At 43.4% G+C, this 15467-nt stretch overlaps 1 protein-coding gene across 1 annotated transcript in view; it reads left to right on the top strand.

Annotated features, from left to right (window-relative positions):
- abca7 (ATP-binding cassette, sub-family A (ABC1), member 7) overlaps positions 1 to 15467 on the top strand; it is a 123654-nt gene that overhangs the window by 74371 nt on the left and 33816 nt on the right. The window contains 9 exon segments of the mRNA XM_080770351.1: positions 1549 to 1672; positions 3241 to 3370; positions 4000 to 4126; positions 4676 to 4738; positions 5017 to 5123; positions 6470 to 6611; positions 8194 to 8328; positions 9855 to 9947; positions 10520 to 10793. Of these exon segments, the coding sequence (XP_080626477.1) occupies positions 1549 to 1672; positions 3241 to 3370; positions 4000 to 4126; positions 4676 to 4738; positions 5017 to 5123; positions 6470 to 6611; positions 8194 to 8328; positions 9855 to 9947; positions 10520 to 10747 (1149 nt within the window). The 3' untranslated portion in view covers positions 10748 to 10793.

The raw sequence follows: 15467 nt of genomic DNA, 5'->3' as shown, positions 1-15467 counted from the left end.
AAAAGTATAATGTTTGCCTTTTAGAAGTAAAAGTGCTGACAACTATAATATAGTAGTCGATATGGTGGCATTAGTTGAGCCTCTTTCTCTCTCTCGCCGGCAGCTAACGTATAACACAAAATGCTGCCGCACACGTTCATTCTCACATAACATCAGAGGTAAGACGAGTGTCTCAGTGGTGTACATTTCAGTGATTTGTTTAACCCATTCTGACCTGAGATCAGATTCATACGAGGTTTCCACTGGACACACACTGGGTCTGATTAACCCATTCTGACCTGAGATCAGATTCTAAAAAATGTCAGTCGTTCTTCGAATTTTTCAAAAATAGCAGACCTACAAGCTCGTATCGCGCCACTCGGTGGCGCGATATGAGCTTGTAGATCTGCTATTTTTCAATAGGTAAAGCATGACATGATGCTGACACCAAAATGGGTGCCCGGTCAGAATGGGTTAAGTCATGCCTCTCTAGTAACACACATACATAATTGTGTTTCCAGGGTGATTTTCAGAGAGCACCACGAAAGTCCTTCTGTACCAATAAAGGAATTCAAATATTTAATCCTTACCTGAACCGCTAAAAGACAGCATCTTCATCCTTCCAGTGTGATACAGTGAGAGGAATGAAGCGTCATTTGATTAGCATCATTAGCAATAGTGGAGAGAAGTGAAAGAGGAAGTGTGTGTGTGTGTGTGTGTGTGTGTGTGTGTGTGTGTGTGTGTGTGTGTGTGTGTGTGTGTGTGTGTGTGTGTGTGTGTGTGTGTGTGTGTGTGTGTGTGTGTGTGTGTGTGTGTGTGTGTGTGTGTGTGTGTGTGTGTGTGTGTGTGTGTGTGTGTGTGTGTGTGTGTGAGAATACTTTTTTGGCAGTTAAGAAAACTACAAAAGTGTCATAAATTTAGAAAATGCCAACATGGACTATATATATGTTGGCATACTGTATGTGTGTTTGTAAAGAGGCCTCATTCACGAAGCTTTCAACTATATTTGATTTCAACATTTAGGCCTGACGTCGAAATGAAAAAAAAGTCTTCCGAAAGAATATATATTCAAAGATTTGTGCCGCATTTAAAAAGGAAATGGCAGACCTACAAGCTCGTAGATCTTGTAGATCTGCTATTTTTCAATAGCTAAAGTATAACGGAATGAATTAAGAGGCTTGTGCAAGCGTTTCCACAATTCAACATCAATAACACCGTGCTAAACATTTTGTCAAAGAAAAGAAAAGGAAAAAAAATGCATCTGATTTTATTTTTTATTGCATTTTGGAAACTCGACTTTTTTTTCAATTCGTTTTTACGGTAAGGAATGGATGAATAATTAAATTGGGCTTATAGGCACGAGGCAAATTCAAACCCATTTTGGAAAATTCTACATCATTTGCTAACGCTTTGGAAACACTGAGCTATATTGTGAATGGGCTCTTCTCACACTGTTTTTTTTTACAAATCGCAGATTATAGGACTTCGCCTGACAAAATATTTTTCACGTCGTGACATTTCTATTGACTATACAGTTACTTTATGTTCTCTCTCTCTCTCTCTCTATAGTACCTCAACGAGGTGAACAGGATCCTGAAGAAAGTCTTCCTCATCTTCCCCCATTTCTGCCTGGGCAGAGGCCTCATCGACATGGCCAAGAACCAGGCCATGGCTGACGCCTTCCAGAGACTGGGTGAGCTTACTGACCCGTTCTGACCTGAGATCAGATTCTAAAAAGTGTCTTCTATACATCCTGACAGTTTTCCATTCTGACCTGAGATCAGATTCTAAAAAAATGTCTTCTATACATCCTGACAGTTTTCAATTCTGACCTGAGATTCTAAAAAGTGTCTTCCACATCCTGACAGTTTTCCATTCTGACCTGAGATCAGATTCTAAAAAATGTCTTCTACATCCTGACAGTTTTCCATTCTGACCTGAGATCAGATTCTAAAAAAAAATGTCTTCTACATCCTGACAGTTTTCCATTCTGACCTGAGATCAGATTTTAAAAAGTGTCTTCTACATCCTGACAGTTTTCCATTCTGACCTGAGATCAGATTCTAAAAAGTGTCTTCTACATCCTTGACAGTTTTCCATTCTGACCTGAGATCAGATTCTAAAAAGTGTCTTCTACATCCTGACAGTTTTCCATTCTGACCTGAGATCAGATTCTAAAAAAATGTCTTCTACATCCTGACAGTTTTCCATTCTGACCTGAGATCAGATTCTAAAAAATGTCTTCTACATCCTGACAGTTTTCTGAAAAAGCTATGTTTCTATGTCAGTCGTTCTTCGTTTTTTTCAAAAATAGCAGACCTACAAGCTCGTAGCGCGCCACTCGGTGGCGCGCTACGAGCTTGCAGATCTGCTATTTTTCAATAGCTAAAGCATAACATAATGCTACCACAAAAAGGGGTTCCCGCCCACAAAATGGGCAAATAATAACCACAGTATGTGAAGTGAAACTATTTGCAGGCTGTATATTATCAACCCATTAAAACCGGGAAAGCATCTGTGACATTTTAGCGATGGCAATAAAAAAAAACAGCAGATCTACAAGCTTCACAGGCGAGCTTTTTCTTTTCACGTTTTGGAAAAATCTTGAAAGTGTTTTTTCGATTACGAAAAAGTTTGAGAGCTACTAATTTCAGAAGGAATTTGTAGGGTTAAGGCTTGGTCCTTGCACAGCAGGCCCGGGCGTGGCGTGCACAGATGGACACTAGGGGTGCTAGAGCACCCCCTGCCCTTTTCCCTCTGGACAAATGTGCCCTTTTGGAAGAGAAAAAAAACTGTACAGTATGTGGAGTTGTGGACCATGGTGACATTGATCAATTCTTGATAAAAAAAGCTTCTAATATATTATTTAGGCCCCAAAATCTATACATCTCACACTATTAACCAATTTTGGGAGGGAACCCCTTTTGGTGTTAGCATTATGTTATGGTTTCGCTATTGAAAAATAGTAGATCTACAAGCTCATAGCGCGCCACCGAGTGGCGCGCTACGAGCTCGTAGGTCTGCTATTTTTTTTTTTATCGAAGAACGACTGACATAGAAACATAGCTTTTTCAGAAAACTGTCATTTTCAAACAGACATTTGTAGAACCGTCCGGTTCCACGCGCTGCACAAGATGCCCTTTTTTGAGCACCTGCCCCTCTAAATGTCTGTGCACGCCACTGCGTCAGCCATTTTGGTACAGTATGCCACGAGTCACGACAGGTAAATAACAGTGAGTGTGTGTGTGCGTGTGCCGCCAGGCTCCAGACCCAGCCTGGACCCTCTGCAGTGGGACTTTGTAGGGAAGAACCTGTTCTGCATGGCCGCCGAGGGCCTCATCTTCTTCATCTTCACCGTTCTGCTGCAGTACGGCTTCTTCATCCGCTGCAAGTAGGTTCTGAACAACACCACGACACGTTGAATGGTTCTGAACAACACTATGACACGTTGAATGGTTCTGAACAACACGACGACACGTTGAATGGTTCTGAACAACACGACGACACATTGAATGGTTCTGAACAACAACACATTGAATGGTTCTGAACACAGTGTGTGTAATGCTGATGGTGTGGTGTGGTGGTGTAGTGAGCTCTTCACGGGTACAAAGAAATGGTCCCGACCCCCCAAATGTACCTGTGAAATTTGATCTGATTATTTTGATCTGCAGTAGGGTACGCTACGCAATATAGCGTAGCGCAACTTTTGACATTATTATTTCGAAAAAGTTTGACATCATTATTATTGCTTATAGCTACTTTAAGCGGGATATATATATATATCCCATTCTGAACCCATTTTGGTGTTAGCATCATGTCATGCTTTAGCTATTGAAAAATAGCAGATCTACAAGCTCATAGCGCGCCACCGCGCTACGAGCTTGTAGGTCTGCTATTTAGGTCTGACATTTTTAGAATCTGATCTCAGGTCAGAATGGGATATACGTCCGATTCCGAGTGCTTCTGCTGTGTGATGCTGATGGTGCATGGTGTGTGTGTGTGTGTGTGTGTGGGGGACAGGCCGTGGTGGACGGAGGCGGGGCTTCCTCCCCTGGGTCCAGAGGACCAGGATGTTGCCAGAGAGAGAGACAGGGTGACCGGAGGGCGAGCAAACGGAGACATCCTGACCGTCATGGACCTCAGCAAGGTGACTGTCACCACACACACACACACACACACACACACACACACACACACACACACACGCGCACACACAGCCCCCGATACATCTCCAGCATGCACTGGTCCTGGATCAGCTGCAAGCAGGAAAAAGGTAGAGCAGACGTCTTCGAAACGGACGGTTCCCCGGGTTTGATCCTCGACTCCTCCTGGCATGCCTGTCGGAAGTGCCCTTGAGCAAGACGTACGCACACTGAACGTATACCTGCCCTGACTGCTCCCAACGAGGAGATTGCGTGCATGGTTTCCCCCCCCCCCCTCCTCTGCCATTCATGTGTGTGTGCGTGTGAATGGGTAAATGTATTGCACATTTTAAAGCACTTTGTATAAAAGGCTCTATAATGTGAATACACATATTTACAATGTATATAGACCGCTATGAGTGTCAGTAACAGACCAACACTATAGTGCACATTATTTGGTGCAACAATACGTTCCGCTTGAACCTGGACGTGAAACAGACGGTGGTGTGTGTGTGTGTGTGTGTGTGTGTGTGTGTGTGTGTGTGTGTTGTCAGGTCTATAAAGCCGGCAGGAGTCCAGCAGTAGATCGTCTGTGTCTGGGGATTCCCCGCGGCGAGGTGAGAAGATAACCTCTTTTTTTTGTATTTCTTTTTTCTTTTTAACACAGTGAACATTGTTATTTATTTCGAGCAAATGGAATCCACGTGTACACGCAATTCACTGTGTGTGTGTGTGTGTGTGTGTGTGTGTGTGTGTGTGTGTGTGTGTGTGTGTGTGTGTGTGTGTGTGTGTGTGTGTGTGTGTGTGTGTGTGTGTGTGTGTGTGTGTGTGTGTGCGTGTGTGTGCGCGTGTGCGTGTGTGTGCGCGTGTGCGTGTGTGTGCGTGTGCGAGCCAGTGTTTTGGTCTCCTGGGCGTGAACGGAGCCGGGAAGACGTCGACGTTCCGCATGCTGACCGGAGACACTCCGGTCACCTACGGGAACGCGTTCCTCAACCACCACAGGTATATATTCAACACACTGGGAAAACAATCTGTCTCTCTCTCTCTTGTGGAGGTTCGATCCTGGCACAAAATCTTTTTCAAACGGACCTGCAGCTTAATATATAATACGTTTTGAGGTCCCTGAAGATGTTTGAGAACCACTGAACTAGGGAAGGGAAACTACATATTGTACATATGGTCAATGCCATGGCATAATAATAATAATATATACGATTTTATATAGCGCTTTTCTGGGTACCCAAAGTCGCTTTACAGAAAGAAGTACAGACATATTGTGTTAGAAAAACAATTTCAAAGGTTACAAACTAGAAATCAAAATGAAAAAAAGGACAAACAAGAAGGGTGTGTGTGTGTGTGTGTGGGGGGGGGGGGGGTTTATGTAGTTTGAAAAGGTGGGTTTTGAGTGTGCTTTTGAACATTTCGAAGGTGGGGGCAGCTCTGATGTGAGTTGGGAGTAAGTTCCCAAAAGCCATGTCTCCCCAAGTGGCAAGTTCGTTTGTTGGATTTGTGGGGATCCAGTTGGTATAGCCATAGCTATGCATAGACTATAGCATAGCCATAGTCACTTGTTTCATTTGAGGCAGATACACATTCATTTATTATTAGTTGTGGCATTGATTGAGCAGTAGTACCCATGTGTCAAAAGTGGGCCAACAACTTACATGTGGAGTGAGTCGCACCGCCCTCTACTGACAACAGTACTGCTACTATTGTACAGTTTATTGTGTTTTGTTTGATTATTATACTGTTTGTCTAATGCTACTATTATTATTATGCTGCTACAATGTCTGAGAGGTCATACAAAATATGTTCTATTCTTATGTGCCTGTATAGTGTACACAGACGGAACAATAAAGATGACTTTGAACCTTGAGAATAACGACGAAAAAGGCTATAAGGAACAACTCTAAAATTCTCATCATGTTAGCGTATCTGAACCCAAACGGGAATCTTGATATAGCTCAATACTGTACATTAAGCAGTCAAAAACACATTTTAATTTTATAACATGGAACCAAAGGCAAGAATTATGTTTTTTTTTTTTTTTTGACTTGTCAAGCGTGTCACTTCGTACCGTGCTGTGAGCTTGTAGCCTATATGCTGTATATCTGCTATGAAAATGAAACATGAAAATCAAAAAGGACACACGTATGCCTTCCCAGTTTTAACGGGTTAATACAGTACATTTTCCATGTTTTATTTTATAATATGTAACAAAGACAAGAATTATAGTGTGTGTGTGTGTGTATGTGCATATATACTTTTTTTTTTAAAGTTATGAAAGGCACATTTCAGGCTAAACCAGTGACCGAATGAGTCAAAGTGTGACGCGGTGTCGTTTTCAGCATCCTGACGGAGATGGAGCACGTTCACCAGCTGATGGGCTACTGTCCCCAGTTTGACGCCATCAGTGACCTGCTGACGGGCAGGGAGCACCTGGAGTTCTACGCACGGCTGCGCGGAGTCCCCGAGGACAGCGTCGTTAAGGTCAGGACCACCACGTGTTCTTCTTCTGTCATGGACACGGAACAACTCGACCCATTCTGACCTGAGATCAGATTCATACGAGGTTTCCACTGTGGACACACACACACTGGTCTGATTAACCCATTCTGACCTGAGATCAGATTCAAAAAATGTCACAGTCGTTATTCTATTTTTCAAAAATAGCAGACCTACAAGCTCGTAGCGCGCCACTCGGTGGCGCGCTATGAGCTTGTAGATCTGCTATTTTTCAATAGCTAAAGCATGACATAATGCCATCACCAAAAGGGGTTCCCGTTCAGAATGGGCTAACCCATTTTGGACTGAGGTCGATAGAAAAAAGGCTTCTAAATTCTACATTTTTTCTGAAAAACCCATGTTTCTATGTCAGTGGTGCTCAACCTTTTTCATGTCAAGGACCCCCAGAATTATCTCTATTGGGCCACGGACCCCCATCTCAAAATATGTCGCTCCAGGGACAAAAGCATTATTTTATACTTTTATACGGTATATGCAAAAAATCGTGACGCATGAAGCAAATATTTTTTAACTCAAAGCTTTGCTTCTGTGGGTTCCCTGGTACAAAACATGTTGAGATGGGGGGGGGGGGGGTCCCCCGTGGCCAAATTCATATCATTTTTAGGTGGTCGTTGACATGAAAAAGGTTGAGCACCACTGATTAATAATTACTGTTAAAACACAAAATATGTACAATGGGGGTTGTTTGATGAGAAACGTAATCCCACAGTACTACCACAGCAGTCATGTATGTATGTTAGGGCATTCACTTCTAGTCATTTTTACTAGTTGACTAGTTGTTTAACTACCTATTATGTTTGTTTTTTTAATAAATATTTGTACATTTAAAAACTGTGTACATTGGTAACTATAATCTATTCTACCTGAGGCCTACAAAATCGGGGGGTAAAAAACACTTTTCCTTCTTATCAACTAGTCAACTAGTACCAACAAGGTCGACTAGTGGATTTACTAGTTGACCAGTAAACTAGTCGACTAGTTGCTTAATGGGCAACTGGCGGCCCGGGGGCCACATGCGGCCTCCACCTTCACTTAATGTGGCCCTGCAGGTTAATGTCAGAATACTGACATAATATTGGTTTCAGCTGTTTACAATTCCACAACATGCAAACATGACCCGACCCGCTGTTATCATTACTTCAGTCTAAATGAGTAGCTCAGTGCTACTGAACACAATGTTTTGGGCCGATCAAATCATTAGAAAGAAGAAAAGAAAGTCAGGAGACAACACTATTTGTTTTGTTTTTCGTCTTATAAATTATTTGATCGGCCCAAAACATTGTGTTCATTGTCATGATTCGTCACGATCCGAGTTGGCTTTGTCCGCGGCGTAACCGTCTTTAAATAAATTATATTAGAAGTGCCGATGGAAGAATGCATTGGGGTTTCATTTCCTGGGCCACTCGCTTTTCTGAGAGGGGGCGGGCCTGCGGCGCTCTATAGGGAGTGAGTGTGGCAATATAGCGGCCCTCTCATATCGTCAAAGATGCCCCAACGCCTGCCCTAATGTACGTGTGTTGTTGTCGTCGTTTCCCCCCCCTGGCAGGTGGCCCAGTGGGGGGTGAGGAAGCTGGGGCTGAGTCAGTACGCCGACAGAGAGGCTAGAGGCTACAGCGGAGGCAACAAGAGGAAACTGTCCACCGCCATCTCTCTCATCGGAGCTCCTCCTGTTATATTCCTGGTGACTATACATAACTCACACTCACACAGACAGTCATGTGTCCCGCAAACACTACTCGCATACATACCGGTAGATAGAACACAACCCAATACTGTAATAATAATAACACACGAGACATTTTGTGTGACTCGACGGTTTTGTCAGGATGAGCCCACGACAGGCATGGACCCCAAGGCCAAACGCTTCCTGTGGAACTGCATCGTCAGCGTCACCAAGGAGGGCCGCGCTGTAGTACTCACCTCCCACAGGTAGGTGCCGCCGTCGCCCACCTCCTAAACCGGCTGTTGTCAAAGTGGGCAGAAGGGTGTGAAATCATAGATTTCATAGATCCCATTTGTCTAATACACAAGGGATAATATTCATAGAATATTGTTAGGCTCCAAAATAACAGACCAGTATGTTAATGTGATTCACATACTCGTTTAGTCTCTCTTGCATGTATCCACACACACACACACATACACACACACACACACACACAGGGCCCGCGGCTCGCAGGGCCCTGTGAGAGAGACTATTTCATATAAGGCGCAGCTGTTGCTTCCGTCAAAACCGTCCATATATAGGTCACATACTTCATATTTTAACGCAACACACAAACCCCACTATATATCGCCACTGCTCTAATGGGAGCAGAGGCGATAGTGCTGGACGTTGAGCTGAACGCACGCGTGTGTTCATTCACTGGGCGCGCAAATGCAACAAAAGTAGTGTTTCTGCACGTCGAGCACACAAATCACCTTTTTGAGTTGGTGTATAGCGCCAGCCGGGCCCTCGAATGGGGTTGATATTCGGCACTGCGCAACACATACTGTACGTACTGATGCACTTAGTAACTATGTATGACTGACTGACTCTCTTGCAGTGCACACATTTTGTATTCATGTTGCACAATGCATACATCTCTCTCTAGTAGTGTATGTGCTGTCAAAGAACATACAGTATACAGTACCTGTTTTTACAGTGTGTGGGCAGTGTTGTTTTTGGCAGCAAATTTAGATTTTAGTTTTTAGTCCATAGTCTCTTGAATAGTTTTCATTTAGTTTCAGTCACATTTTAGCCACCCGGAATGTTTTAGCGTTTAGTCTAGTTTCAGTCGACTAAATATCATAGGATTTTAGTCGAACAAAATGTGTTTAGGCGGGCCTCGATGCCGTCGTAATGACTGTTTTTTTTCACTAGCTGAAAATAGCCGATCTACAAGCAGCGCGACACGTTGTTGTGGGCTTGTAGATCTGCTATTTTCAGCATGCAACAAAAATGGCTTATACTGGATCTCTTGTCCACTAGTCCCTTCCTAACGTTTTAGTCTAGTTTTTTTTTATATTTGTCGACGAAATTGTCAGTATATTTAGTCTCAGTTTTAGTCATCATAGCTAAGTTTTCATTTAGTTTTCGTCAGTAAACAAAGGTAGTCGACGAACATTTTTCGTCTTAGTTTTAGTCGACGAAAACAAACAAACAACACTGGTGTGGGTATACATGAATGTTCTACTGATTGGAGTTTGTCTGTGTTGCTGTCACAGCATGGAGGAATGCGAGGCTCTGTGCACCCGGATGGCCATCATGGTCAATGGGAGGTTCCAGTGTCTGGGTTCTGTCCAGCACCTGAAGAACAGGTGGGTACCCGGCCATACACTCTGTGCCTTTCGCTGTGCGTTTATCCCATTTAGGCCTGGGCAGCGGTGGCCGAAACGGTTTGCGGAGCGCGGTCTTGATATCGGAAAGGTCGCTATAGTTCGTATATATCCCCGGACCGGCACCGCTGAAGTGCCCTTGCGGACAAGGCATTGAACCTCTCTACCATGAGATGTTCTATGAGCAGGGGCCTGGCTGTAAACAAGTTCTTGAGCTTTAGTCCAGTTACCCTGGGTAAACATGGTACCTTTCCTTACCTCGAAATTAAGAAAAAAATCTTCTAAATCCTCCAGTTTTCTGAAATAAATATTTTCACGTTTTTTATTTTCGACGTCTGGCCTAAATGGATTACAGTAACTTCATGATCCTCTCTCCTCCCATGTGGGGATTGATTGATTGAAATATTTATTAACAGTTTGTAGAATTACAGTACATTTCAAGCACAAACTCAATACAGAGACTGTTAACTGTGAGTGGACGACCCAATTAAGCATTACACTTGTTTACAACAGGGTCCACATTGTTCAATTCATGCTGCATGGTTATCCCTCAGGTTTGGCGACGGCTACACCATCATCGTGCGCGTGGGCGACACCACCAAGCGGGGGGTCGGGGAGGAGGAGGGGGGGGGACCCCCCTGTCCGGTGGACGCGTACATCCGAGGCGCCTTCGCCGGCATCGAGCTGAAGGAGCGCCACCAGAACGTGCTGCAGTACCAGCTGCCCTCGCACGCCTGCAGCCTGGCGCGCGTCTTCGACGTGCTCGCCAACAACTCCTCTGAGCTGGGCGTCGTCGACTACTCCGTGTCGCAGACCACCCTGGATCAGGTGAGCTGCAGGTGGGCACCGCGGGGCAAGGTTATTAACCCATTCTGACCTGAGATCAGATTCATACAAGGTTTCCACTGGACACACACTGGTCTGATTAACCCATTCTGACCTGAGATCAGATTCTAAAAATGTCAGTCGTTCTTCGATTTTTCAAAAATAGCAGACCTACAAGCTCGTAGCGCGCCACTCGGTGGCGCGCTATGAGCTTGTAGATCTGCTATTTTTAAATGGCTAAAGCATAACATGATGCTGACACCAAAATGGGTTCCCGGTCAGAATGGGTTAATGTTATAGTTAACCTATTTTGACCTGAGATCAGATTTTCTAAAAATAAAATGTCTTCTACATCCTGAGTTTTCTGAAAAAGCTATATGTTTCTATGTCAGTCGTTCTAAATTCAAAAATAGCAGACCTATACAAGCTCGTAGCGAGCTTGTAGATCTGCTATTTTTAAATAGCTAAAGCATGACATAATGCTAACACTCAAAAGGCATTCCCACCCAGAATGGGTTAAAGGACCACTTCACCACTGTTCAACCTATCTTCATATAATTGGTCCTCCACTAATGTTCATGATAAAATAGCACAATTTCTCTACTCAGTCTGTGTCTCATAGGAGGGCTGTGGGCAGTTCAGAAACCCGTCCACCAGTGACATCATCATTAGGCAGATTTTTTTTTTTTAAACAAGATTTAAGATTTGTATCATCGTGAGAGCGATGGCTTCCATTTTAGCATTGCAACTTTTCAGGAGTAGAAAGCCTGCAGTTTCTATTAGCTTGGATTTCCCATTGGTGGACGGGTTTCGGCTAAAGACCCCGAGAGTTCTCCCTGAAAAATTGCAGCCCGTTCCGTCGCAGTTGCTGTGGTCGGTTTGGGGGCCCCCAGGGGTCCGCTCACCGCTTCCTCCTCCCAACCGGCGTCACTTCTTCATCCTCCCGTTAAGCGAGACGCCCGGCCGTCCCGTCGTGGGGCGCCCCCTGTTGTCCCCCTCTGAGCGGCGCAGTGTCGTGCAGGCGTGCGCTGCATAATTAGAGCAGATCTACAAGCTCACAACAACGCGGCGCAGCACGGCGCGTTGTGAGCTTGTAGATCGGCCACGCCGCCGCGCAACTGCAGTCGAATTATACACACAATGGATGGAAACCAAACATAAACAAGCTGAACACATGTATGTAGTTGAGTGCACTGCACAGTCGCTTCGCTCACAAACAAAACGACTCGTCACTCGAGTGAAGTGAAAAAGGTAGGCTGTGTCATATGATGTCATGTATATGACGTGCTGTGTGGGGAAAAAAAAGTTTTATTTCAAATAATTTGTCACGCATGGACCGACAGCCAAACGAGCGAGGGACCTCTCTCTCTCCCTCCTTCTCTCTCTCGTCAGTGTCATGATTTCACAATTGTCTAATTTAATTTTGATCGATCACAAACTGTCTGCAGGCAATCATGCAAATGTGATGCTTAATATTTATAACAAATAACAGCAACACAATCCGCCGTTCATTTTACTTTTATAACCAGTAATTTCAGCTGCACTGCAGGGCAGACTGGTTGGGTGGTGGTTTCTGATTATATCAGTTATGATCAGGTTTGTGTTCCATCGTTACTCGTTGTAGAGTAATACATAGACATGTTGAATCAGACAGTGTCAGCCCCAGAGACCCCTCCTGTGACAGCTTGCTTGACAGTCAGGCAGGTTGAAGAAATTGGGTACAGTAGTTGTCTTCTCTATATCACAGCTATAGCTTACTTTAAGTGTTGCTTTAAATCATTATATTATCAGTATTACATGAATGTATTTGTTTTGCACTGGCATAGTAATGGCATCTTCTTAATTAGACTATTTGTTTGCTATGATCTCATCAGGGAATTAATGATATTAATATATCTCGCTCAATAATATAGCTTTGTACTGATTGATAAGATCATACACAAAATCTGACAGATGCTTATTTACTTTGAGAACCGTACTGGGCTATATCACAAAACCACAATATATGCATTGTGCTCGTTGTTTATTTCTTTCTTTCTTTCTTTAGCCAGCCAAGTCTATGGACTTTAAAGGTTTCATGACATAGGAGTGGATTTTCTGTGGTCACTTGTTTGAGCCAGAAAAGGGAATGTTAAACGTGCAGTCTTTGGGGTGCAATTGAGCTCAGAAAATAAGAAATAAGGACATAATTATTACAAACACTTTTTAAATGCCACAATCCCTTTAATGTTTGTTTGGGTCAGATGCAATAAATGGCAAAGAAAACAACTGGATCTAACAGACTCCAACACATACTTTTCTGTTCTAATAATACTTAAAAAAAGAACAGTTCAACAGCAAATAGAACAATGGAACCATCTCAACACCAATCACAGTCTAACATACTGTCCTCCACCCTCCCTACTCTCCACAGCTATGCTCAATGGATCCACATTGAATAACAAGAGGGAGTAGATTCACACTCGACATGAAGTTACCATATGCATGAAAATGACAGCAGGACATGCACAATGGACAGCATTTTAGGGTTTTTTGATTGATTGATTGATTTAACAGTTTGCAGAAATACAGTACATTTCAAGTACAACTCAATAGAAAAAACCTGTTAAATGTGAGTGGACGACACCATAAAGCATGACGCATTACACTTTGGCACTTTGAGGTGAACTATCAGTGTAGGCCTACTGTGTTTATGGTAACTTCAGCCATCATAGCACACCATCACCAGGGATTAAAACACAGATCAAAACTCAAAGTTGGTTTGATACTCCAGAACTTGTTTTGGGCACAAATGTTCTGTTCTCTAGTCAGTGGTCCAAGGTTTATTATTATCTTCCAAGTGGTCTACACATAATGTATATAACAAGTGAACAGCCTCTGAGATGAAGCTCATCTAAATACAGCAAAAATGAAGGTCAAATTTCAGTGACACAAATAATAAGATCAAGACATGTTTATTTCTATCTGCTGCATAATGTTCGAGGGACATGTTCCACAGAGACAATACAGCAGAGTCAAATTCAGCAAATAATATAACCGTTTTAATCAGTATCATAATAATAATACAAATGAATGCAATGAAGCAATTATGTAGATAGATTGATGCAGGGGGGGGGGGGGGGGGGGTAAAATGGCTCTACCAGACTCCAACACACCATACTTTTCTGTTCTAATATTGTCTCTGAAAACTCTTGACACAGTGAATGAGAAATACCACTAAAAAGAACAGGTCAACAGTATGTTAAGCTGGCAATTAATCAACTTGGTGTTTCTATAATGAAGCTCTTGTCATACTGTTCACATTAAACAGATCTATCTTTCATATGTGTGCGCTCATGGCGTTTTCGGGCGCTTGAAGTAGTGAAACTCTTTCCACACTGATCACATCCATAGGGTTTCTCTCCAGTGTGAATTCTCTGGTGGCGTTTAAGGTTGGACATGTCAGAGAAGTGTTGTCCACACTGGCCACATCCATAGGGTTTCTCTCCAGTGTGAATTTTCTGGTGGCTTATAAGGTTTGACATTTTAGAGTAGCGTTGTCCACACTGATCACATCCATAGGGTTTCTCTCCAGTGTGAATTCTCTGGTGGCTTTTGAGGTGTGCCATTTGAGAGAAGTGTTGTCCACACTGGTCACATCCATAGGGTTTCTCTCCAGTGTGAATTCTCTGGTGGCTTTTGAGGTGTGCCATTTGAGAGAAGTGTTGTCCACACTGATCACATCCGTGGGGTTTCTCTCCAGTGTGAATTCTCTGGTGGATTTTGAGGTGTGCCATTTGAGAGAAGTGTTGTCCACACTGGCCACATCCATAGGGTTTCTCTCCAGTGTGAATTCGCTGGTGGCATTTGAGGTGTGCCATTTCAGAGAAGTGTTGTCCACACTGATCACATCCATAGGGTTTCTCTCCAGTGTGAATTCTCTGGTGGCTTTTAAGGCTTGACATCATGGAGAAGTGTTGTCCACACTGGCCACATCCATAGGGTTTCTCTCCAGTGTGAATTCTCTGGTGGCTTATAAGGTTGGACATTTTAGAGTAGCGTTGTCCACACTGGTCACATCCATAGGGTTTCTCGCCAGTGTGAATTCTCTGGTGACTTTTAAGGGTTGCCATTCGAGTGAAGTATTGTCCACACTGATCACATCCATAGGGCTTCTCTCCGGTGTGAATTCTCTGGTGACGTTTAAGGGTTGCCATTTGAGTGAAGCATTGTCCACACTGATCACATCCATAGGGCTTCTCTCCGGTGTGAATTCTCTGGTGACTTTTAAGGGTTGCCATTTGAGTGAAGCATTGTCCACACTGATCACATCCATAGGGCTTCTCTCCGGTGTGAATTCTCTGGTGACTTTTAAGGTTTGCCATTTGAGAGAAGTGTTGTCCACAATCATAGGGTTTCTCTCCAGTATGAATTACCTGGTGTGATTTAAGTGCGGAGATAGAAGGAAAGTGTTTTCCACACTGATCACAGCAGTGGTGTTTTTGCTTTGCCAAACTTCTTTGTTCATTCACCTCTGGTAGGCCAGGGCAGTCATGCTGATGATGCAACACTGAATTAGAAACAAATACAAAAGAGATTGTTGATAGGTAGAAAGACAGCTAGATGACCTTACTACATTGCATGACTAAAAATATAGGAATTAAGTGGCTACTTAATATTTAACATACCAAGGTCTTT

This window comes from Protomyctophum bolini (genome assembly GCF_963924005.1).
Source record: "Protomyctophum bolini genome assembly, chromosome: 8".
NCBI lineage: Eukaryota > Metazoa > Chordata > Actinopteri > Myctophiformes > Myctophidae > Protomyctophum > Protomyctophum bolini.
The sequence above is the reverse complement of the archived record's forward strand: the minus strand, read 5'-3'. Positions and strand labels throughout refer to the sequence as shown.